This window comes from Falco naumanni, chromosome 4 (assembly GCF_017639655.2).
Source record: "Falco naumanni isolate bFalNau1 chromosome 4, bFalNau1.pat, whole genome shotgun sequence".
Taxonomy (NCBI): domain Eukaryota; kingdom Metazoa; phylum Chordata; class Aves; order Falconiformes; family Falconidae; genus Falco; species Falco naumanni.
The window spans coordinates 101831956-101858874 of NC_054057.1; the positions used below are offsets into that span (position 1 = coordinate 101831956).

General features: G+C 44.8%; 1 protein-coding gene across 6 annotated transcripts in view; it reads right to left on the reverse strand.

Annotated features, from left to right (window-relative positions):
* Nucleotides 1-26919, reverse strand: part of MGLL (monoglyceride lipase) — a 107529-nt gene that overhangs the window by 31191 nt on the left and 49419 nt on the right. For all 6 annotated transcript variants that reach the window (XM_040590860.1, XM_040590861.1, XM_040590859.1 and 3 more), the window contains one exon: nt 13050-13156. In XM_040590860.1, the coding sequence (XP_040446794.1) occupies nt 13050-13156 (107 nt within the window). The remainder of the gene's footprint in view (nt 1-13049; nt 13157-26919) is intronic.

A 26919-nucleotide genomic window follows, 5' to 3' on the forward strand; every position in this document is an offset into this window, starting at 1 on the left:
CAGCCTATGAAGAGCCATTCACATTTCACAGTTTTGCATTCTTGGAGTTCAGGGCACTTTGTCTGCAAGCTCTCTGGAAGTGGGTTGGTATCATGTTTGGATCCCACCATGAGTAAACTGAGATGTAGTGAGGTGAAGTGTTTTTCCTGAGATCCACGACAAACCTGTGGCAGAGCCGAGGGGGGGTTTCCAAACACCTTCTTGCATAGTCTACTGCTGCAATCCAGAATGAGCCACATCCTGATCTGAATCATACAGGATCAATCACATGATTAATGGGAAGGACCACCTGCAAGAGGTATCCGTGGCTACTAAAACTGCTGCTCCGTTGAAACACAACAGACCGTCGCCCAGACCTAAAGCTATGTGAAATCCAGGGAAGTCTTCAGAATACCAAATAAATGAGCTTTTCTAGTTCAGGCCACTAGATTTTGGACACAGCTGGCCCAGACCCAGATATGCCGTTACCTGCGCACTGGCTGTCGCTTACAGAACTGGGTTGATGCACTCTCGTTTGATGTCTTAGCGCATTACGAAACTGAAACAACTCCACTGCAGCTGGCTCCCTGACTGCCAGAACGCGCAGAAGACTTCAAAGTGGGCTCCATGAACACCTGCAGGAAGGGCTGCTTCCAGATGGCCTCAGGTTTTGTGAGATCTTTTGCAATCCTCATTTTGTTATTATAAAGAACGAAGATGCTTAAGGCTGAAAGGACTGGTACTGTGATGCTGGGAAGTCTCATCTGGGTTGGAGAGTGAACCAGAGGCTAAGCAGATGTTCTGCTTTACTAACAGGCTCAGAAACAAAGAGGATCACGCTGCCAGAGGCTTTCAATTATGAAGATAAATATTTTTTAAATTCTGAAGTAATTTTCCCAAATCACCAACCACGATTCTCATAGTTCCCTGTACACTCCTTTATCAGCTAAAACAATCCTTTATTCTCCAAAATAATAGTCCACGACATGTTAGCTTCTTACAAAAATAGGAAAATCAGACTTAAAACCCATGGGTTACATCCTGGCCCCACTGAAGTTAGCGACATTTAGCTACTGCCCTCAGAGGGTGCAAGCATGTATTCTGTGTGTAGAGACATAGAGCTCAAGCAATTAAGAAATAAACACTCAAATCACATAAGAATCACATTATAAACATGGTTTTAAATTGAAATTAAAAGAGAAGCTGCAGTGCTGAGCTGGGCATGCTCACACTGGCCCTGTCCCTGAAGGAGCAAGAGGCAAAGCTGAGGGCGCCTGGCACACAGAGGATCGGAGTGATGCCTCAAAGCGGGAAGGAAAGGCAGGACCAGGAGAGGTCCCAGGGCTACATGGTACCTAAGTGAGAGAAATCAGTTCATGTTAACACTCTGCCAGGCTCCACAGACAATGCATGATACCAAAAGAGAAATGCTCTTAACTAACATGTTGTGGGTAACTAATAGATGGAGAAGAGAAGAACATTGGCACTGAAATATATAGCCCTGAAGTGGGCAGAAATAAATGGGATAAAAAGGGAGAACTTTATCAGAGTCAGAGGAGCAAGAGCCTGGAACAACCTGCTCAGCCCAAACAGCATTTCCAAGCAACCACGCCTGGTTAAAAACTGAGCTTTTACCATTTGTGAAAAAGAGTGGGGGATGCTGCTTGCGGGAACAGCCCAGAGAACGCAGGGAGTGACTTCCTGCCTGGGCCGCTAATAAGAATATGTGTTAATAAACAAATAAATGTCCTGTTTCACATTCGGAATGAATGTGCAATAGGAGGAACATGATTAACTGAAAACACCAGACACTGTAACCCAATATGTTTCTCTGCAACACTCAGGCTGATTAAAGAGGGAAGAATCTGAACATGTGAATCAAACAAAGGATGAGTTTTCCCTTCCTTCACTGTCTGTTTTGCTTCTGGGGCTTGTTGCTGCAACATTCAATATCTTGTTTGCAGCCACTGCTAGAGAACATTTTGGTTTTTAAAGAACTCTCTGCATCTTTTGTAACAAGAGAGACGTGTGTTAGTTTTAGGACTTGTGAGACAGTCCCTTGAAAGGGCTCATGGTCTCTAACAAATAGAGCTACTCCCAGGAAAATCAACAGGGTTAGTTATTTATAGAGGAAATCCACCCATTTGAATCAGGCATACCAGCTCTTTAACAACACGCCATGCCTTATGAATGAGCAAATAAACAATCGAGTGGGTGGACCTTCAGCGTGTATCGTTGTACTCGGCGCTGGGGAGGCTGCACCTCGAATGCTGCACTCAGTTCTGGGCCCCACACAACAAGGCAGACACTGAGGTGCTGGAGCACCAGAGGCCCAGAGATGGGCAACGGAGCTGGGGAAGGGGCTGGAGCACCAGTTGTATGAGGAGCTGCTGGGGGAACTGGGGTTGTTCAGCCGGGAGAAGAAGGAGGCTCAGGGGGGACCTTATCACTCTCTCCAGCTCTCTGACAGGAGGCTGCAGCAAAGTCACAGTCAGTCTTTTCTAGATAACAAGCGACAGGACCAGAGGAAACAGCCTCAAGTTGCACCAGGGGAGGTTTAGACTGGCTATTAGGAAAAATTTCTTCACCAAAAGGGCTGTCAAGCACTGGAACAGGCTGCCCAGGGAGGTAGTGGAGTCACCACCCCTGGAGGCATTTAAAAGACATGTAGATGCGGTGCCTAGGGACATGGTTTAGTGATGGACCTGGCAGTGCTGGGTTAACAGTTGGACTCAATGATCTTAAAGACCTTTTCCAACCTAAATGATTCTATGAGTCTATGATTCTACAGCTCTGTATGTGGTGGCCTTCTTCAACACAAGGTCACACTGTTGACCCATGTTCAACATGCCTGCAAGGATCTCCAGGTCCTTTTCTGCAAAGCTGCTCTCCATTCACTCAAGTGCCCAACCTTTAACGCTGAATGGGGTTACTCCACCCCAGATGCAGAGCTTCACAAATGCCTTCGTTCAAACTCCCTACCAGTCCGTTTCTTCAGCCTGTCAAGGTCCCTGTGGATAGCAGCCTTCCAGTATATGCTCCCTTTCTACAATTTGGTACCCCTGTAAACTGGCTGAAAGCGCTCTCTATCCCATCATCCGTAACATTAACGAAAAAGAGCCACGGCTAGTATATGCAACATCTATTTACTATTTTTTCCCCTTGAAGAATACAGAATTCCTCTGATGCTTCTTGAGGCCAAAGTCCTTGCTGATATGAACTAATGCTCTGTCATGGAAGTCAGTAAAGGAAATGACCCCTGGGACAAAGTTTGAAGCACGTTTGATGTCTGTCCAGTAGCCCCAGATAACACACATAGCTAGCAAGATGGAATGATCTGTTCTCTCAGTCTTAGCTTTTTAATAACCATCTGGTCCTTGTCCATCCACCCTCGACCATCTTGCAAGCAGACGTAACGCCTACAGCTAGCAAAGCTGGTTATGGAGAGCAAGTAAGCTGTTGAAAACATTACACGAGGTTGCCAGCCCTCCCTCACTAACAGGAAAGGCAGTTACAAGTTACATGCCCGACCCTGCCTTCTGGCATGGTGACAGCTATCCTGGATTTACCTGAGCAGCTGTGAAAGCAGAATTTGACCCTTGATGTGGGGATTGATTTATATATGTAAGGACTGGGTACAGATGACAATCGCACAAATCTCTGAAGCACCAGAAGCAAACCAACAGGTTGTAAAACGAAATGAGCTTAGTTCAGTCAAGGCTATTTCCTCTTCAGTTGCTCTTTCAAAGTGAACCCTTCGCCCAAATAAAGGATGCTTTATTCCTGATTGTTAGGACCACTCGTCCAAAAGTCCTGTCACTCAGTCCCAGCGCTGCTGGCACTCCACACCAGTTCAGCGGCCCACTCCTCTATCACGGAGGGTATCTCTCATCTGAGAGGCAGAATCACGGAAGGGAAGCCAGGACTCAACCCTCATGAGAAGAAGGCATCTTTTAAGTTTCCCAAATGAATGACATGTCTTTTCTCTGTCATGCAGTCTGTCAACAGTTAACAGTGACAGGTTGAGGAGCACGGTCTGGAAAGCGGCCAGCGCTGCCAGCTCCACGCACATCGCACATCGTTGTGCTCAGAAGGGAGCACTCTGTTCCTCCTACTGCTCCGTCCCCTCCCACTGGGGCCCGTTGTTACAGCCTCACGCCTCCTTGTGTGAAGGCCAACAGCGAGGCTTTGTTCAAGAAGCAGCTGCTGAGAAGACGTACTATCTCATGGAATGACCCACTGACATTTCTCCCTCTGCTCGTTAGTAAGCAGCGAATAATTAGGAGAACTAGGGCAGATTGCACGGCCCATTTCTTTCAGAGTAAAAAGCCAGCTCCTCAGATCCCAGTGTGCCCCAAAAGGGATTCCCTCACAAAGCGGGTTGCAACAAAGCCCGGGGAGCTGGCTCTGTAGCACCTTCTTACCACCTGATGGAGCGAGGAAAGAGAACAGCTCATGCCAGGAGGTGGTCAGGGCGAGACTGGAGTAAAGGATGCCCGAGCTCTGCTTCACCCCCAGCTCAGCCACACCTCTGCTGCCATGAAGAGCAAGCTCTGCTCAGCCAGGACCTGAGCCAAAGATCCTGTTTAACTGGATGATATGTTGGTGTTTATTCAATAATCTGTTGTGGATCTACAGCAGTGAGGAAATAGTGGAGCGGTCAGAAGGAGCAGAGTAATTGGGGAAACTGAGGAAACCATAAACCAGGCTTTTGCAATCTTTACTGCAGTCCAACATTATCATCTAGTGATGCCCACATACAGGGGCAGTGATGAAGGAGCATCTGCATTGCCTCCCCCTGCATCCAAACAGTGATTACTGATCACAATTACTGACACCAATCACAGTATCACTGACTACACCACAATTAAATCTGACTTAAAAGAAAAAAAAAAAATTGGTCAGATAAACAAATAGATTGCTTTGAGCAGCCCGGGTTTGGTTTGGCATGTTTTCATAGCACACATTAGATGACACTACCTGTCTGATTTTAGGTACTCTTGCTTCTATGTGTCTGTGCTAAAGGTGTATCCAGTCCTGGCAATTTCCAATGCCCCTTGGCTAAAAGACTGGTTAAGGACCATGTTTTCCCCGCTTTTACATCACCATGGCTCCAGTTTTGTTCTTGAGAAGTCCATGAAACAAAGAAAGTCTCATCCCCTGAGTGGAGGGGAACACCTCTGAGTATCCTCTGTGCCTTTCCTGACCAAAATGTTTTAACCAACACACTCCTCTGTGCCTTATGTGTGCACCGTCAGATAAATCAGCTGTGCGCAGCCTTACAGTCTCTTTATTTTTAGTCTGCTGTGGTCTAGCTGCTTCCTGGCTCGACAGTGCTGTTTCATCTGCCTTCACAAGACAAACAAAATAAAAGCTGCACTTGCATTTCCAAGTCTCAGCTTGTGGCTTCCTCTAGAGCATGAGACACTGTAGGTATTTGCTTTCATGATTCACCTAGTGCTTTCTGGCTGTTGTGTAGTTGCTCTGCTCAAACAAAAACAACGTTTACTACCCTGAAAGATGCCACGTGGTGCAGGCAGAGAGCTGGGACTGTATGATCCCAGCGTGTACGAAGACGAGCGCTGAAGTGACAGAATCACTGCTCAGATGAGTTCACCAGAGCAAGGCTGGATTGCAAGGCTTCTCAAAAGCAACAATAATCCTGTGCACACTTTCATTTCATAAAACCCACCTCAAAGTACCCACCATTGCCTGTTGTGCCACAGGACGCTCCCCTTGTGCTACACTGTATTCTGGTACAACTACAGGCACATTTCAGCACCGTTGTGTTGGAGGAGGTGTATCCAGACCACTTTTCCCTACACAAGCTGTGGCCCCTTGTGATCTCATGACCACCAACAGAGCCCAGCTCTGTGCAGCAGTCTGGGAGATACACTACTGAGTGTGTTCAAGATGCATCGGGAAAGCTGCGTCTTAGCAGTATGAATCATTTTGCCTATGATTTCAGAGAGGCTCAAGCTGAAGGACCTGTTTTCCTTAGCAGGCTGTCACTGCTGTTCTGAGATCTAGTGCTACGAGATCAGTCGTCACTCCACAAGACCTGGAGAAGTGACCGGTGTCACTTTGGTTGGAGCTCAGCAGTGGCGGGCAGGCTGGTTTCCCAGTTCATCCTGAGTTAATCTTGCTTTTTGGTCTTCAAGTTTGTAATTCACATCTGTGTTGGAGAAGCGCACCCCGTAGCCTCATCTTCCATGAAAATCCCCACAATCAAAACAGAAAAGGGTGGCAGAAGTAAGTTTGCTCATTAGCTATTTGTTTTACAGGAGGACTCTGAGCCAGGTTCTCTCAATTTTCTTACTGCTGAAGGAATTACATGGTGCACTGCAGTATCTGAACTCTCACCCTGTAATTACACGCTGTGGTTTCACATCCTGAGTGCCCGGCACATGCTAAGCATTCCTCACCGCTGCCCTGGAAGGCAGATAAGCCCGACTGCTACCTTCACTCACCATCTGAAGAAGGAAATTTTAGCAAGAGCTATGCTGGCTTGGGACCGTACTGAATACGGAGTCAAAACAGGGATAAAATGGCATTGGCAGTGCTCTGCCAGCCAGGCCAAAGTGTCACCTCCTCTGGGATCCCCCTTACCAAGAGGAACCTACAGCGGGTGCTTACAAGAGAGAACATGAGAGGTGGGGCAGACCAGCATGACTCTTCTCTGGTACATCCCCTCCGTTTCCATCTCTGCCCACACGCCGTGCAGCAGGCATCACTGCCCGCTTTTGATGTCGCAGCCGTCTTTATGATTCAGTCTTCCCCCAGGTACAAGGGGAGAACGGATGAATTCCAGACGGGGCTCATGGGTCCATATTACACTTAACATTGATCAAGGGTCAAAGAATCATTTACATGTTCCCTTATATTGCCATTGGTTTTGCTCTGTCAGTTTAGCAGTTTTCAGAGCTATATGCACAGAGATGTCCATACACTTTCATCATGGTGGGACAGACTAATCACCCCTCAGCAGCTCTCTTCTCCACTCCAAATGCATTATCATAGAAGACTGAAAGACAGACAAGTCGAGATAATCTGAAGAACAAAAGGGTTGATTTCCCTGTAGGGAATGTACTTGCAAAGTTTAATTTGAAACTCTGAACAACTTCCTCCTTTGCTTGGCAATTCTAACGAACCATCAGCGGCAAATGCCCACGCAGCAGTCCTCATCTGACAAATGCAAACGGGCTAGGAGTCTTCAGACTGGAACCGTCAGTATAGATATTAAAAGAAAGAGCTTTCCTAGCTCTTGAAGAGTGGGGTTTTATGCAGGGGAAATACACAGAGAGAGGGGGGAACTCAATCTGACAGCTGGCTCTGATTCTCCTCCTGCCCTTGCAGTCACCACTCCAATCTGTGAATCGTAACATCATCTTCCACCCCACCGTGACACTTGTGTGTGGGAAACACTCTGGTTTTGCACGCCTGCAGATCCCACAGCCTGCCAGCCACGCTGCCCTACTATGGGAGTTCTGCTACAGCGTGCAGTAGGTTCAGGACCTGTGTTTATGCATGGGGCCGGGCAGTGCTATAAATTTCTCCTGGGAGAACAACTTTCATCACTTCAGAAAAAACCCAGAAGAGGATGCGCTAATACAGGTACACAGCTAGCGCTATATTCTCTTTCCTAGCCAGGAAGAGCATCTGTCTAAGGATGTGCACATCAGCAGCAGCCAACTGCTCCGAGCAGGGCTGCTGGTATGGCTCAGGTAGTGCAACTTCATGTGCAAGCAAATCCCAGAGCTGTGTGAGGTCCTTCCTGCTGCCGGGGGCATGGATGAGAACAGGATTCACAGAGAGAACAGTAATTTTGCACTCCTGCAAATGCTAATTTGTCCATACCCCTGGTTATTTCCAGTTGTGTATATGGAAGATTTTATTTCCCAGCAATGTTCAGGATTGTTCAATGCTGAAGACCAGGAGCCCTTCTCTGGGGGAAAAAAAGTGTGTATATATATGTGTGTGTATAAATATATATATATATATGTATATATACACACACACACACACACATATATATATGCCTACAACCCATTGTAAGCCTCCTGTCAAAGGAAACCCAATCAGTAAGTGCCATTCTTTCCCGTGTCTCTGCAGAAAAACTTTTTAAACTTTTCCTGCTCTAGTGAGGTAGACTCAGTCGGAGGAAGCCGAAAAAGAACAGATTGCTACCGGTAAGCGGGCCCACACCCGGCCTCGGGAACAGTCACCAAGGGATAGCTGTGCTGCTCTGCAAGGGAACCAGCTCCAAAAAACGCTTGCCAAGGCTTTCCCGACTCCATCCCCGGAGATCACCCCGAAGCCTCCCTGATCACATCATCAGGGAGTGCTGCTCTCCAGGAACAGTCCCTCCTGCTGCTGTGCGTGAGCTGTTCTCACCCGCAGTGCTACCCTAATTCTTGCTCCTATTAATGCTGACATCCTTCTTAGTCATTTCCCCCCTCCCAGCTTGACCATGTTTAGTCCTTTTTAACCTCTCTGTGTAGATCAATCCTTCCCAGTGCTATGAATAAATAAAAGCCTTCTGTTCTCACCAACAAAATGATCTTTTAGCAGTTGCAAGAACAACACAGCAATCACTTGGAAAAAAAAAAACCACAAAACAAAACCAGCTAATACTTGATGCATTAAAAAAATCTCTGCTCCAGCTATTTCCTACTTTTTAGAAATGAATCCTTTGTTAAATAGAGAAAACAGCGAGAAAATGAATGGGGAGCACAAGCAGCAGTAAGTGTGCCTGAGAGGGACCTGCTAACCCATCAGAAATGCTCACCACACATGAAGTAGCAGCAGGGCTGAAAAAGAAAGCTGGACTTTGGTTAGAAACATCTAAGGAATATGAATAAGCTGTTAGAGCTGCAACCTTTCCCTCTGCTTTGACCTGACATTACACACAACTCAAGAGTTGGAAATTCAACAGCATCAAAGAAGGTGAAAGAGTCAGAGGTGTCCATGTACAGGTAGAGGGTTTATTTTGCCTGGAGAGAGCAGGAGGTTGGAGGGGCTGTCAAGTAGATCTACGGGCTTGGAACTGCTGCCAGGTTATTAGGGCTACATATTTCACCTTCCTTATCCTCATGTAAGACATCTGTGTTACCTGTAAGAAGCTCCAGCAAGTCCAAGTGAAATACAGGGCCAGTGCCAATGCTGTTAAAAGGTTTAAGACAGAAGTAAGTACATTTTTGTGGCCCTTGTATCTTGGAAACACTTTTTTAACTGCTATTAGTTGACATGTACATTTGAAGGTGAAATTGCAGTTGTTCTGGGCTCGGGCCATGTAATGCAACCACAGAGAACAAGATCTCAGCAAATGAGATGTTATAGGAAGAGAGATGAGGATAGCTGGAACATCATGTGCTTTACCAACTGAAAATGCTTGGTATGAGAAAACAAAGCCACATTCTCTATCCTTTATTCTCATTTTCCTTGGCTCTCAGCTTTACAGATCCCTAAAAATACTGCATTATAACTAAAGGAGCTGCAATCTGCCTGTGACTGACTGAAGAATTACAATATCACTCCAGTTTGATGAATCTCCCACGGGTATTCCTTCTAAGAGGGGTTTCCTAAATTGATTGCCAATAACCTAATATGTTTGTCTATCTCTTTTTTTCTGTCATCAGAATGTTGACAATAAAATCATAGCAATATAGAAAGGAAATTGAAAAAGTGAGATGTCATTTCAAAATATCTAAAGCTTGCAGAAATGCACAGCAAGGTCATCCCAGCAGTCTTAACTCAGCCTTCACGAAACTGCACAGCAAGTAAATCCAGAAATCATGGGCAACAGTTACCTGCCTATTAGAAATGCTATATAAAAGACCACAGAAAAAAATGCAATAATCCAAAGAAATGCTATTTTCCTCTTTCATGGGATTGACATACAACAAAGCAATTTCATAATATTAGATGCAAGGTAGGGTTAAGAGGTATTTCAGAGCTGAATTTTCAACACCACCGTGGAAAATTTCTAATATCTGTGAGGTCCAGTAGTCTTGAGATTACTAGGAAATACCCTAAAGAGCAAATGCACGAATCCTGACATACCAAGACACAGATCTGGGTGAATACTGTCACTCCGTGAAGTGCCAACCCTTTTGCTGAAGCCTTGCATAACAGGAAAGAGTGGTGCAGAGCAGCCTTCAGCAAGATTTAGAACCATTGTATAAGCTCCTACAGACTCAGCAATATAAATGGAAATTATTTTTCCATCTTTTGACTGAAGTATAGACACAATATAAATCAGTCAAGTCACGCATACTATAGCCCTAGTAACTTCCCAACTCATTTGGGAAATCATCTAGCTACGCTGTGGAACTGCATTAATAATCTTACGGATAATGTGTCTATATTGGGAATTTTATCCATGAGAATACCAGAACCAGAACAAACGTCCAGGTCAGGAAATCTATGCCAAGATCGTAAGCCCAAGAGCCACTGTAAAAGATGGGGAATAGAAAGCAATTATTTTGCTAACTCAATTGAATAATTAATATTACCCAAAGATATTCAAAGGATGGGATGCAAAGGGGGAACACTCTGTTGAAGTGATCTGGAATAGATAAAATGGTGGAGGAAAGCTATAAACTTCCCAGTCTGATCTGAGCAAATTTGGCAGCGGAGGTGTTTCTGTCCTTCAGCTCTCACTGGCATCCAGCTCAGGCTGTAACCTGTATTCCATCAAAGTTTATCTTCACCCCGTACCTCTTTTTTTTTTTTTTTTTTTTAATTACTATTATTTTACAGAGCCTAAAATATGTTAATTATCTCCCTGACTTACAGTGAACTAGCTCAGTTAAATTAGCTCTTTGTGAAACACAACTGTGTTTCCGTTGTTCTGCTTTCGGGTTCTTCTTTACCCTCTCCCCACTGCTGACGAAGAAAACCCAACCGAATTTACACAGAAAACTGTAGGTTTGACAGAGAGAATGAAGTTGTTAACTGGCCTGAGGAACCAGATCTGTACTAATTGAGCCGAACTAATTAATCCAGCAACATCAGCCTATCGAGAAAATCCAATGAAATATTTAAGCTTCTCTAGTCAAAAAGATATTCAAGGAAAAAGAGAGCAAATAACTGTCTCATTATACAGTGCAAAACATGCCTGACGGGAACCTGCACCCCAAAGGCACTTCTCCATCAACAGAAGAGGCAACCTCCATTACAAATCCATGCAATAAATACAACGTTTTATCATTTCTTCTAGGTTTGTTGCTTCAAATATTGTTATTTTAACTCTACTTCTTAAAACCTTTATCAAGTTTTAAGGGAATGAGGAACTAAGGCACAACATTAAGCATGCACAGTGAGCAATCAGTCTCTCACAGGCCCACGGAAGCTCTGAACCAAACGCTTGTGTGTCCTGGAGTTCAGGAACTTTTTGTATATATTGTCTGTGGTCTACTAACAGCAGCTGCAGAGTGGACAGCATGTGGCCTGTTCCATCACCTTTCTCACGATCTTCATGCCATACAGATAAAGAGAGAGGAATGGAGATACTTTCTCCTGGGATTACTGCAAATCCCTGCTAGCCTCCATCCAGCTCAGAAGGAAGTATATCGGAATGAATGAATCAACACTTAGAAATATTGTGCCTATACAGAAAGAAAGAGACTCATGTGGTCAGCAGCGATGCTCCTGCACGGGTCAACTGGCTTTGTAAAGTCAGCCCTGAATATGGCATGTGAGCAGTTGTCCAGAAGAATTACATGGCTTTTATTTATTTTCCTTGCAAGCTGTCCTGAGGACTAGGTATTCTCTTTTTCAGGGAAAATATAGGGTTTGGTTTTGCACGTCAAGGACAGTGCTGTGATTGAAAGGGAACCATGAGAGCAAGAATGAGGGGAAGCCCTGGTTACCTGGGTTCAGTAAGGTTTTGCCTTTGCCCTTGCAGACTAAATGGTGCAATGCCTCACATGTGTTCAGGATCGTCAAGCTCAAATTAAGCAGTCCTGTCTTTGGGGAGATCTAGGGGCAGGTTTGAAGTCTCAGCTTCAGCCAAGTAAATTGCAGTATACTTTCCAATGTGTTGCAGTATACTTTTGAATGACAGTGAACGATCTGCCAGAAGGAGATCGGATTTACACTGAGATTCATCCCCTTTCAATCTGTCAGCTCAGAATCTGGCCTTCCCTTTTGTCCACTGCCATCGTTAATCCCATTGATTCATTTTACTGATATCTAGAGTGACTCTTGCAGGGAGGCAGCAATCCGATAAAAACAAAGCAAAGACTTCCAAGCACAAGGATGAGAAGTCATGAAATTGCAAGAGTCAGGTGTGACAGGAGGCTACCAAAGAGCCAGGACAGATGGTTCAAATAAATTATTTGGGAGGTCCCAGTTCATGTGCTGCAGGCGATCTGGTGATACCCAGCTTAGCTATGTCACAGGATGGAGCACAGAGCGGAGATCTTCAGGGCAGAAGAGGCTGGAACAGTAAGTCTACATGGCACGGCACTGCCCAGACCTGCTGGCTGAGGGCTGAGGCTGTGCTGCTGTGTTATCACAGCCTTTAATGCACTCAAGCTGCTTTCTCAGCAGAGCTGAGGTGTGTACAGCCAGCTCTGGTGTCTCTGCTGGACTGTGGAGATGTGTCCAAAGGTCTGTGATGTCTCCACGCTCCTCAATGTCCCAGGGGTGTAGCTGTCTAGTCGTATCAGTATATGAAAGCTATACTGTCATTTCAGCCTCTCCTCTGGGATCATTCAGGACATCGACCATGAATCCAGCAGAAATGCATCCCAGTCCCACTTCCACAGTGGAAAATACCTCCCCATGCCCCACGATAGGTGAAAGACAAATAATCTGTTACAGGGTGGTTAAAATAGCACTAGCACTAACGTCAAGGACAAGGCTGACGAAAACTCAAGGTAAACAGGGACAGCTTCTTACAGATTCAATATGCAGATCGTTACAAAGCAACAGATGATCCCTTTCTCATTTATGCTGAGGTGTAAACATTTTATCTCTTCTCTCAATGCTGAGTAGCTTTACAGGCATTTACTTCAGTAAAGTCCTGAGCTGCTGTAAAGCAAGCACCGTTTCAGGCTACTCACCATGGTCGTGGGCAAAAACAAACAAGTTGAGTCCTGTCAGCCTCTGGGCCAAGTCATCATAGCGGCCGCAGTGTTCCCCAGCGCCGTGAGCGATAAACACCAGGGCCCTAAATGGAGCATTAAGGTATAAATCATTAACGTGGCAATCAACCCACGAAGGCTTCAGAGCTGCAAGTAAAACCAGCAGATATAATTTAGCAACAGCATTTCAGACATCAGCAAATAGAAGGCAGGCATATAACGGCTGAGGTGGGTTTGGTCGGAGGGGACATGATCGCCATCCTGCCCCACCATCAGCCTGGTCTTCACCAGGTAGTAGTAGGACAGATCACATGGAATGCTCATGGGACAGGCACTGCTCTGTCCCATTTGTCTGCCACCACGGTCTGCTGCAAGCTGCAGATAGAGATGGGCTGCAGCATCAATCCTTGCGCTGGGTAACTCTGCCTTGGGCTTGAGGCATCTACACTGCTCCTACAGCGTTAAGTGTCACCATTGATTTCTTTTGGGATTGGTACTTCTCCATGGTTTCAAACACAAACACCATCCTTAACTTTGTAACAGTGTCTGATGTTACACAGCACTCTTCAAGATGAAATTTAAGTTAAAGAATAGGTCTGAAGCAGAGTCCAGAACTTTGGTTGGAGTTTAGAATTTTACCTTTTGACCCCGATTCTGGTAATTTTATCACTCCAGTTTTGGCCCCAAAACTGTTGCTTTACTTTGGTGTTTAAAGTGACTTTTACATAGCCACCATATGACTACAGACAGGGATCATAAAAAAACCCAGTCTAATAGACACTTGTTTTTGAAGAACACACAATGGACACACAAATACATCTCTTTGAGGATTCCAGTTTTACCAGTGATACTTTACTTTCACTGGAATGGCATCAAGTGAGAGTGACTGAAGTTGAATGCACCTTCCCAGTGTTTTTACTGGGCAAAACTTGTGTAGAATTGGACTAGAACTATACCAGAAGTAGAAATTAAACTACAGAAGTTTTGCTGAATTCAGCAGGTGACTATTCAAAATTCAGCTTCAGCAACATAAACATAACTTGTTTGTGTAAAAGTACCATCTGTCATTGCAACATCAGCAACCTCAAAACAGTTTGAAGGCTACATGTTAGATATTTCCAGTACATTAACAGTGAAATATTAAATGAACTGACAACAAAATAACGACATCTGTTTACAGCCAGTGAATTCCTGAACTTTGTTTTGATTGAGGTTTCAAGTGCTTTTTTAGACAGTGTATTCACTGTAATAAACTGCTTTGATCTTAATACATTTAAAAAAAGATGTTGGATGATGTAGAAACTCCTGCTTTAGCTCTTTGATTAGCACCTGCTTCAAAGTATTTGCTCAAGCTACGCAACTTGAAAAAGCATCCATCGAAACCAGAAGGATTTTACAGACCATACTACAGACACAAATGCAGCAATGCAAAGATGCTCTGGTGTCTTCTAATACTAATTACCAAGGGTGAAGTTAGGTCACGTAGCATATGTAATTTGCTGTGCCTTAAAAATGTTCTTTAGTATGACTGAAGGTTTCAAAACCATCAGTGTGGCGCAGTCATTTCTTCGTTTGTCATCTTCTCCGGTCAATAGATTTGTCAGGTTATCAAAGCACTTGTCTGACAGTCCGATTTTCAGAGTGCCGGGTCTATTATTGGAGCTCTAAATGCTGAAGAAACAGAGACACTGCTCATTCCACAGCAGAGAATAGGAACTTTCTGCAGCAGAGTCATCATGGCTTTACATGTCCTTCCTCTCCTGGACACTGGCAGCCCAGCAGAGACACTGTGGCCAGTGCTGGAAGAGCAAGTCATTATTTTATACATGCCCCTGGTAACTGGAGGCACCATTCAAATGCTTCTGCCTCCACCTACGAGTACTGGTCTGGTACCTCAGCCCTGGTCCTGGGTCACCTAAAGAGACATTACAGTCCCCTAGGCTGTGAGCTGGGGCTGGCAGATCCCCGAGCATTCAGAAATGCAGCAGGAGGGCAGGGGCTGAAGCAAAGCCAGGCTGTTAACCCGCAGGCTCTGGACACTGCGGTACAGCAAGCAGTGGCACTGCGCGCACAGGACACCGATGCAGAAACTTAAGGAAATGGGAGAGAAAATTCCTGTGTACCCATCATCTTGATATCCAACAGACCCAGCCAGGCTGTCTCTCTGCTGTACAACTCCTGTTACCTGGCCCTTCACAGCTTCCCTGCTCAGTGTCTTACTTAAGCCCTCGGCTACTCTTTAGAGGACCTATATTTTTTTCTGCTGACTAGGCACAGAGATGAAGGTGCGACTTGGCTGACTCTTCATTTCTCAGAGCAATGTTATCTGAATGTATGCACTGAAATGCATCAAGTGATTGAAACCGAATGGGAAGCTGGCAAAGAGATCCCTGCCAGCAGAATTATGCCAGTATTGCATCCCCCCAACAGCAAAGACCTAGTTTTACTTTCATTCACACTGATGCAGCACCATGACTTTGCCTGACAGCATCCTGCTAGATGCTCAGACCCCTCATCTTCTGTGAAACCGGGGAGAAAAGAAAAAAACTAAATGCTTCAGAGAGGCAAGGTGTTCCTGCAACCTCTCCTCCCATCGAGCACAATTGCCTGGCATTGCAGAACCGAGCCTTTGGATATCATGGGCGAGAGACCTGGGTTATTATTTGTCTGCAAAATACCGAATGAAATTCCTGAGACTGTTTGTGCCTTAAGAGCCCTAATGGCAGTAGATGTCGACAACACTTCGATACTTTAGAAAGTTTTGTCGTATCAGTAGTCATAAACAAGTAAAATTTCTGATTTGTTATGTTGAAACAGAAGCAGCTCATTTTGTCGTTCAATAAAAAGTGAGAGTAGCTCTGCTGTCTAAAAACTAGGTCACATCTACACAGCTCTGTAGCTCCGGCTTGCAGGCCTAAGCACAGGGGCCATGCATTAAACACAACCGCTTGAAAAATTGAAATTAGTATGAGTATCATCTGAGCAAGGATTGAAGGACTTGGCTCTTTCACCTAACCTCCCATTTTCCATTACAAAACCAGTTTAGATTTGGCAAATAATACCTGAAGGCAGTGGAACAAATACATGGTTCAACATATTTTCACTAGCAAGCTGGCATGAAAATACATTGTGTGATTAGATTGACTGACAGCAGTTCTTTTCTGTATGTAAACATTTTTGCAGACACCCCTGCTCTCAAATCGCAGCCTGCTCTTTCCTACCGCAATGGCTGGAATAACAGAATATCAGAGACTTGCTTTCAACAGAGTAATTTAAAATTAATACAGAAACCCTGCAGGCATCAAGATTTTGCAGGACTGCAGTGCCTCTGTGTGCGACCCCAGTGGAAATTCTGTTTAAACAAGGTTTGTGTATTGCCCATGTATCAAATTGATGCTGGGGAGATATTTCTTCACCTCCAGCCCTTGGAAACTCGCACATCTTGAGCAGAAATCAGGGCAGAGCCTGCAAGGTTTTCTGGTGGAGGCTGACCCATGCCTGAACCTGTGCTAGCAGGTCTGCAACCACAGACAGGGAAACCTGATGGTATCTCTGGATGCCTCAGCTGGCTTTGGCTGGTGCGACTGTAATCGCTGAACACCTCACAACTGCAGTGCTTTGGCACCTGCACAAAAAAAGCACCTAATCACACAACAGCACCATTTTGCCTCCCCGCACTCGGCAGGTGTGTCTCCACACAAAGCCAAGGTGTGAGCTGAGCATGAGTAGGCATCCACGTGCTTGCTCCCACCTAACCAGTGCAGCAACAATTACGGCTATTAAAGGAAACCAGTTTATTGACTGCTGTTTGCAAAAGCAACAGTTTTCACAGCTCCCTACCCTTCCCATAGCTTTCACCACCTCCTCCTCCCTCCCCACTGCAGGTTTCTGCCTCCTGGTACTGCACAGCTTGGCAAACAGATGCAGTTATTTATTACAAGAGGGCAGGATAGTATTTGCCTTTACTGTTCAAATCAACTACCGGCTGTGTTTACTCATCTTCCATTGGGAGGTAATGGTACGTACCAGCCACCAGTCCCTGCTCCCACTTCTCCACTGCGCTGGTCACCCGTGACTGTGCTGGACACGCAGGTATTAGTCCCTCCTGTGCTGCAGCTGCAGCTTGCTACGTAAGCAAGACGCAGCGATGCCACACGCAGCGTTGGCACAAGGCACATGCAAACGTCCTTTCCTGAAGCAGGGAGGCTGGGAGCAGTAGAGGCCAGGCTGCAATGCAGAGTCCCTGTGCACAAAATATGAACACACTGTCTTTGTCCTGCCTCTTTGGAGAGGTCACCCCTTGATCTAAGCTTTAGCTTATTTCTCACTGTAACTTCTAATATATCCTTTCTTGTGTAGGGAGCAGCTTCGCAGGGCAGGAATTCAGCTGTAGGTACAAGAGCAGAACCAGCTTTAGAGGTTCTCACGTTCTTGCTTGGCACATATTGCCACCTCCGCCTCCTCCGCCATGCCAGGTCAAAGGTTCAGAGATGCAACTCCACAATCAATTGCAGGAGAATAATTGTAGGGAAAACAAACTGCAGCACCAGGCTTACGCAAATGCATGAGTCCTCTTAAACCAGGGCTCTGTCATCAGAAAAAACATGCCTTGAAACAACACTCTGAAAGCTGTTGTGCTACAAAATCTGGCAGGTCAGAAACCCAACTCAGGACTTGGGTGCTGCTGGGCAGAAGATTCATGTTGCTGCTTTATTTTCAACAAAAATCATGTTGAAACTGAACTAGATGAAGAAGGCTGGGAGCAGGATGGTATGATTTTAACATCTTGTGTCCTCTGGGGACAGACCCACTTCTGTGGGACCTTGTGCATGTTCTTTTATTACCAGAAAATAAACCAAAACACTGGGACTAAACCAAAGAACTGAAGACAGGATTCCTGTGACTGCATATATGAAAAATGCAATCTTTTCCGCCCCATTCAAAAGCATCCCTCTTCAGAACGATATTTTAAGTACTTGCTTAAACCCAGGAAACTTTCTTCAACTCATGAAAGTCAGTAGGACTTACAAAGTACAAGATGAAAGTTAAAAAAGGATTTATAAATGATGTCCTGAATAAGGACTGATTTAATCACATGCAGAAGTGATTTCCTAAATCAATATCTTGCAACTTAAGCTAATACCATGTTACTCTACAAAGGCAACTATGCTTTTCATTTGGTATTACGTATGTTGTTACCAGAACCAGATCAGCTCTAACAACATCTGACTTGAGCAGTGCTGACTACTTGACACTAAATTCCTGAAGTAATTTTTAAAAACTAACTGACAGGAAAGCTCTGAGTTAGCTAGGCTGCCAGGAAAATGACTGGCTTATGGAAATTAAGTATTACATTTTGGTGTGTTGTTTGAGCTGATACATCAGCTCCTTTGTAGCTGGCATCAGCCTGAGTCTTAGAACCACAGTGAACAATTAACCTTTATTTATCAAAAACATTTCACTGGTGGCATTTGTGGACAAGCGACTGGAGAGTTGCTGCTCACAGACCCTTTTAACTTAATGTCGTGTATGCATATTTTCCTTCCAAAGTATATTATAATGGAAAGCCAATTACAGGTATGCCTTCCTGTGTTTGCTGGGTTAGTGGTCCTCACTGATTATGAAGATTAGTTATTTTTCACATAATAAGATTATGCATTAAGCAGCTTCTAATTTTGTTGAGCTTTGACTGTCATTCCAATTTTCTACTCTTAGTATTTGGTTAAAGATTTATTTCTTTTTTTAAATTTCCAGCTAATCATTTCCAAGAACACGTAATGAAGAATGAATTATTTTGTCCACTACTGGTGCCCTTTTCTCTGGAGGGCTCTTGAGCCTCTTGCTTTGGGTGCAAGACCTGAACTTTGGAAGAGAGATGTCTCTCTACCTGCTTTTTCAGTAAGCTTTTGCACTTTTTTTCCCCCTGAAGTGATTTGTGTCCTGAAGCAACCCTGACTAGACTTGGGCCATGGGCAGAGATTAAAAATAGTATTGGCAATTTGTCTCACGTTGTGCATGCTCGTGACCTATGCAGTTAGCCAAGAGTTCAGCCTGGTAACTCCAGTTAGACAGGGATATTTATGGTGGAGTCAGGCGTGTCCCTTCGCATCATCCTTCTGCCTCTAAGAAACATGCAGAGTTTTGTCCCTCTGAAGGTGCAAGAGGCAGTGACTTTGCTCCCAGTTCTAAGCCACATTTCAAGGTGGCATTACATACAAGAGCTTGCTCTTGCAAGCTTTGCCTGCTCTCTTGCTCAGTTTTTTTGAGAAATGCATTCCTAGCCTCTGCTCTACTGGCCCATAGCTTTGCCATGCAGGTTCATAATCAAAATCACCTCTTTTTTCAGCTAACACTGAAGTTGAACAACATTGTGTCAAATTAGCAGTTCTATAGCTATTTTTCCCAACTCAGGAGAAAAAGCAAGTCAGAATGGCAACAGCCTAGAGTTGAGTCTCTGTTAACCTTCTCTCAATACTATAGACCATGTAGCATCAGCATGGATATCTCACACAGATCCAAATCTGGAGGAATTCACTTCTTCCAGATAGACTGAGGTAATAAGTAGTTCAAGAATGTAGTAGTTTAACCTGTGAAAAACCTTTAAGCACCACAGAATATGTCAAAGGACCATACACCACACATGCACTACAAAAATTCTGCTTGATTTCAGAGAGCTTGCAGGGATCGAGGATTCTGTACATTTGTGTTTGATGTGGTTTGTTCTAGTCTAGGAGAATCAGTAGCTTCATTCAAGTCCAGATCCTAAACTGGCAATTAAAAAAACAACCCTCTCCACCAAACTCTGCTTCCTACTTCCCTTCCCCATTTACCCAGGCTCAGAAGTTCCCATTCAAGCCTGTCCAAAGGGGCTGCTGTTCATTTAAGCAGCATCCTACAGTCTAACAACCTAGAGACTTAGAGATTAGGCATAAAGTCTGTGCTTGCTTCCATGAGCAACTCTTGCAACGTCTGCAAGCCTGGTGTCATCATACATTTCAAAATCACAGCCCTTCATCAGCAGTTAGGAGGACATCTGAGAAGTGCCATGACCTGCAGGAGGAGGAACAGGGGTAAGGTATCCAACAACACCAGAAAGTGAAGACACCATAAATCAACAGGGCAGAGACAGAACCAGGTAGTACAGATATATTTCAAAACAAAAGGTTCAACAGGATCTAGCTAGAGCCAGCACAAAACTGTGTGGAGAAAGAGGTTACGCTGATTTATTGTAGCTCTCCTAAAAGCAGGCCCTCGCCCTCCCCGAGAATAACTCACGAGTGGTCTAACGCAGGGGAAAGAGATGAAGGAAAATTCAGGTGGGGGTGGGAGGGAAGGAATTATTGGAACCTGGCAACCGCATAGCTCTGGACAAATCTCTGCAAAGTTAACGCTTGAGACCAGCTGTGTTTTGTTTCAAGGAAGCTTCGAAGTAATATTTTAGGGCACAGAAGGCTGAGATCACAGGTGAAACACGTGGCGTGTAGCTTAAAATTCATGGGCCGGATTTTCCTAACCTTTTTGTGAATAAAACTAAGGAGGAGGGAATTCTAGGGTTACACGGGCTGCCTCGGGGAGACACTCCTCCACTTTGACACCAGAGATGGGATGTTCCTCAGCAGCACTGACCGCTGCTCTGGGTGTGCGAGGCAGAGGAGCCGGGGGAGGCTCAGGGTTTGGAGCTGCGCCTTCCTCTTGCAGCTGCCCTTCCACAGCGCGCAGCAATCCTCGGGAGAAGAATTATGACTTCTGTTTTTCAAAGAGGCAAGGTGTGGGCACTGCCACACACGAGGGGACTTGGGGGGAGCCCAGGCAGAACTGCCCCCCCCCCCCCCAGCTGGCAGTAAGGCTGGAACTGGACATCCCTGTCCTGATCTTTGCTCTGCTTCAGCCCTTCCTCGGTACAAGGGCTACAAGAGAGATAAAATGGAGGTCGTGTCTCCCAAGGGGAGCTACAAGGATGAATGCACAAAGCAGTCAGTGTCTTTCTAAGAAAACCGTGCCAAGCATTATTTAAATAGACTACATCAGCTGCAAAATTCAAGTCGATCTGAAATCACACCCAAAATTTTTAGATTAGCTTTAAGGCGTGGAGGAAGAATATTCAAAGCAGTTTCTGGCATAGATCCCCTTGGAAAGCAGGAAAAATCAGTTACTTCTTGTTAATTTTATTAAAAAATAATTTGCACTTGGAAGCAAAGCGGCCACAGATGGAAGATGGCTGCAGGACCATGATCCTCAATGGAGAACCAACAAACGGGGAATAAGAGCAAGAACAGTTTTCGCAGACCTTCCCCTCTTCTTTCACGGACTTGCAACCTCTAATGATTTCCAAAGGGACAAGAATTACCATTTAGCCAGTCATGTAGCAGTTTCTTCTTGAAATCAAAATGCAGGCACTGCCTGGTGAGTCAAAGCCTTGGAAAAAGAAAGGCTTGCGTAATTAGATGGACTGTCCTTTCAAAGCATGAGAAAGCTGCTATTAAAGGGCCAGAAGTTCTCTTCTGCACAGTCACTATTGCTTAAAATCCACGTTACTCACTAGTTCAGGACTAAATCTGTTCACTGAACAAGGTTTTTTAAAATATAAAGGTATGTCTCTGTTCCAAAGCAGCTGTGCAAAACCAGTTCCTTCTTACTGAATTCACTTGCAGTCTCAGCATATTCAGAACACTGGTACCCGTTCCAGTGACAGGAGTCACGACTTATTGGTGCTAAAAGTTCATAGCCTGACAAACCCAACTCAACCCTAAAAGACTAAGCAGGCTTCCTAGAAAGGAACAAGATGTGTTTGATTAAAGTACCAGCTCAAGCCATGCAAGAACGCTCCCTACATGGCAGCCTAGCCCCACTTTAACCATTTAATCTCACCTTTTGCATAGCACAGAAGATGGAATTAGCAGTATCCTTGTTTCGAGGTGAGGAGTTCTAGTTGAGCTTCAAATGATGGAAATTACTTAGTAAAGCCAACCCTCTGGTTAGGTCCACACAAGTACTTGGTGACTTTCAAGTCCTTGGTAACACGCTTGCTTATTTTCAAGTGTTTGCTAAGAAGTGCTTACAGTTTCAGACAAATCATAAAGTGGTGCAGAGGATACAACATCTAAATGTTAAGCATTGCACCTTGAAGTCCTCTAAGACAAGTTTGCAGGCTTGTTCTGACTTCACTTTTTTCACAAGGTATTTTCCACGCAGGAGCTAGACATCACTAGTGGTCTGAACCTGGGCTCACCAGCGGTTCTTCATAGTCTCCCCACAAAATCAGTGGTTCTTAAACATGGGATTGTCCGTATTTCAAACTCTAGCCATGGCTCTAATCACCTCCAGCCTCAAGCTATTATTTCAGGGAGTGGATGGTACAGACAACTCCTGACAAGCAATATTGAAAAAGTTATTAAAGGAAGAACTCAGCTCATCTCCCTAGCACCTGCGCAGGGAAGAAGCTGGAAAGCACACGTCTGGCACAAGGGGGTCAGCGTGTTTCCAGGCCATTCCCTGCAATAAAAACTGCACAGCTGAAGTACTTTGATCAGGCATTTCGGGCTTACGTGGGCAAATCTTCACTAGCTTGGAAGAGTGCTGTGAGTAAGTAAGGGGCAAGAAAGGGGATGCCACTTTACCTGTTCTGTGAACTCAAGATAGTATATTATTACTTTTTAATAAAGCACTGACTGCACAATTCCCAATTGTACGGCAATGGTTTAAAGCAAAACATAAAACTTAAATTCCCTGAAATACTTAAACCTGATAGTATGGTTTGTAACCAGACAGTTCCACCCATTACGTGGAACCCTTGATTACTTCCTGCACCAAGTCAATTACCCATCCTAACTTTTACCTTTCTGACAGAATTTTGTCTGCAGTCCTCTGTGTTGGCAGAGATCTTAATTGGCTATCTTTAACAAACTGACGAACTCATAAAAAGGTCAGATGTTGCAGATAACATGAGTCTCCAAAAAGCCGATCTTTCTCTATGTGATTTTCCAAAAGCCAGGGTGGAATTATCCCATAAACTTAGAGATGCAAACTCAAAGATTGATTTCTTAATCATAAAGCACTTATGTATATTTTAACATACTTTGAGATTAAGCACATTAATTTCCAATGAATAATCCTATCTTGGCACATCCCAGAGCTGCACTTCAGCCCTGCCCAGCTATGAGAGGAATCTTTGCAGTGAGAGGCTTTACAGGCTCTGTCAAAATCAATAACAGCAGCTATTCCTCTGGGAAATCAGTAATGTCGCAGGCAAAGTGTTTGCCAAGGCTTTGAGCATGTTCCAATTAATTTACTATTCCATGTTTGCCATAGACCTGAGGTAGGAGAGACGGCTGCACGTAAGCAGTTAAACGTGAGACGCAGGAATCCTGCTAAGACAGTGATTGCTGCAACATGTGCTTCAAAGGCTGAAATGTTTATTCACATTTCATACCAAAATAAAATTTGAAGTGTGGCTGAGGTGCAATGGTTTACCTACGGGTGACTTGAAAGTTAACAAATGGATAGAGACTCCAGCCTACAGCTGCCAGATCCAGGTTTGTGTTATTTCTTGGCCACACTGAGCTAACCTGGCTCTCCAAAGACTTCAGCCAGGCAGACTGGCTTCCTAAAATGTTCTTTCACTTCTAACACTAAGGCAGCTTCACCTATGGCAGCGAGGGCTGCCACGCCAATGAAAATAAGGATCTACTTGCCATGAGTTTTAAACACTGCCTTGATTTGCTCTCGAAAAGGGCTAGATGTAATAGCTTTAAACTCCAAACGGTGAATGGGGACCTGACCAGCTTGGGGTGCAACTACTAAAATAAGGATGAGTGGTAACCATAAAATAAAAGAGTATTTAGTTAGATAAAGCCTTGGCTGCAATCACTTTGGGTACAGCAAAGAAAGCTAAAGGCATGTGGGATGCCTTTTCTGCAGAAAAGCTTAAAATAGAAAAGGAAATCAATACTCATTTACAGTATCTGGCAGTCACTGAACCAAAACATACATGTACACCTACAGCAGAGCAGAAATAACAACATTTATTTAAACCACAAGCTGTTATTCTGCTGCAGGAATGCTGTGTTTCATGTGGAGCACTTCACCAGAAACTGAGAAGTACCACATATTTCTGACCATTTTTAAAAAGCCTCAGCAATATCAAGAACAAATATTTTCAATACCACAGTTATTAACCCCGCCACTGCCAGGCCAGCTCCAACTCCTCCGATTGCCAGCAAGAGTCAGAGCTGATATCTGAGCTAGCAGCAGGGTAGATGTTTTGCCTTTCCTCCTGAGTTTCTCTTCTGCCAACTTACAAGACACCATTTGTTGGATCACATGAGGGGTGCATCTGTCACAGCCTGCAACGGGAACGGGAAGAGCTCCATCAGCTCTAGAGATACAGTGCAACACTGGGGCCGCCGACGGCACTGGAGACACCAAGCTCCCAGGTGAGGGCTGAACCACTGCAGGCACCGCGTGGGACACGGGGAGCCGGAGAGACCCCAGCTCTGCAGCTGTGAGGTTGGGATGGGGCTCCGGAGCACTGGAGCGCCCGTGCTCTGCGGGATGCCCCGGAGCTGGCGGGGCGGACGGGGCAGTGGAGATGTGCTAACTGCCCGCACAGCTCGAGCAGGGCATGTCTGAGTGTGCTCTGGGCTTCGCACGATGTAAACAAGCGTCGCTACTACATTTAGCTGTGCTGCGGGATCCAGCCATCTCTCCTAAAGCAATGCAATGCACACAGCAGGAAGCAAAGCTTTGATAGAATTCTGAAATGGCGTTTCAAAAGAGAAATGTACACCTATGTGTAAGAATGAGACAATGTTTCCACCAATTATGTAAAACCAGGGGTTTTAGAGGAAAGAAGAGTGTTTAATAAATCAACATTCCCCAAACGCTGGAAGTGAAATTAAATATAAACAAAATGAATCTGCTGATTGATTTTTTTTTCCATTCCCCAGCCCTGAGAAATGTGACCAGTAAATAGACAGCGTAAATAATAACAACAGCTGGCTTTTGTGCAACACTCCTCATTCACAAAACCCAAAATGCTTTACACAGGGTGCAGCTAGGCTTGCTGTAGAGTCACGCAACGCAGAGATGAATGGGACCTCAAGAGGTCCTCTGGTCCATTGCCCCGTCCCAAGCAAGGCTCAAACCTTCCTCCCACTGCCACGTAAACTGAAGCACAAGAGGTAAAGAGCCTTGCCAGTGGCAACACAGCGTGCCAGAGGCAAGGACGGACACACAGCGTGTGGCAAAACCTGACCCTACAGCTGCCAGTGGGAGTTTAACAGCAGAGTCAAAATGTCACCGTGGGTGACACCTGAGCTCCAGCTCTGCGCTACATGCACGGGGCCACAGTGAACCTGCAAAGAAAAAGCCCAATTTTTTAAGTTTTCTGTGCTAATGAACTTGTGGGCAACTACTAATGTCAGAGAGATGATCTGTGCATTTACAGGACAATCTGGGTTGAGAGGCTCGGTGCTCCTTGCAAGGGCCAGAGGATGACTGAATGCTAATCACTTGAAAACCCTTTTAATAAAATGAGATTATGAATGCTGCTGAGAATACAGTTTTTAATACTCCAAATATTGTAGACTAGCTCTCAGACAACACTGAAGAAATGAAGAAAAAACTTAACCATTAAGTCAGCTAGATGTTATCTCTGCAGCAATTTAATTACTTACTGCTTCCTCATCACTCCCCATGCCTTTAGCCCAGCAAATTAAGCCATTGCAGATTTCTGGAATTTGACAGTTGAATTTGAAACCTCACTGAAATAGTTTTGAAAAATAAAAGTAAAAAACGATGTTGAAAAACTATAAAAATAAGCTCATCTTGCCAGCTGGCGAACTAGCTAACCTGCTGACACCTACAGCAATTTAAACCAACTTTCTGCTGTTAAAAAAGGCCAAATTTTTAAGCTTTATTCCCCCACTCTGCAAGCTTCCAGCTTAATCAAGGAAGAAAGAAAGAAAACATACAGAGCGAACCCTTTTTATCATAGGTCAGATAGATGGCTGAAAAAGATCGGCAAACCTTCCTGCCTACCAAACCTGGAGTAGTTTGTACATTTTCTCCTCACCCATCTGTACACAATGCTGGAGCAGACGATCACTACACTATTACCATTGAAGTTTTGGCTTTAGCCCAGTTGTCAATATTTTGTTTCCTTTTTTTTTTTTCCTCCTCTCTCTTTTCTGTCTTTTAACGGACGGCTGCTGACACAATTCACTTGTAGATGAACAGCAGAGAACAACTAATGGATCACTTAGCAGATTATTTTTTAAAAAAATTCTCTTCAAACATCAAGCACTCTTCAACCACCAAAACCTCAAGGAACAGCCTACTTTCTCTGGGAACTTTCGTACAGGGACTCCAGACCCAATTTATGTCACTTGCCTGGATGGTTACACCTAATTTTAGACGGGGAGACAAAACCACAGAGGAATGAAGGGCCTGATTTCGTAAATCGCTGGGCATTGTGTCACTGCCTAATGACTGTCCTGACCGTGTGTTTTGCCTGCTCTCTGCTCCTCATTGACTTCTTTATTCTGTTTTCTGACACTAAATTTTCTAGGTCTAACAAGCTGCCTTTGCCATCACTTGGTACAGGAGGACTGAGAGGTTCCCATCGTCAAGCGAGCGCCTGCCAAACAGAAATGAAGATAGCTTCTGGCTCGCAAGCAAGCGTCTGAAGCAAGCAGAGGGGAGTCTCTGTCATTCCACTGGAAGCACTCATGAAGTCTGATGTTACTCAAGATCTTGGGACACTGAGAATGGCTACATGGATGCTACTGCAAAAATAATGAATCCCTTTGGACACAAACACATGGCATCTGTCTAGAAGAAGCAAACACCT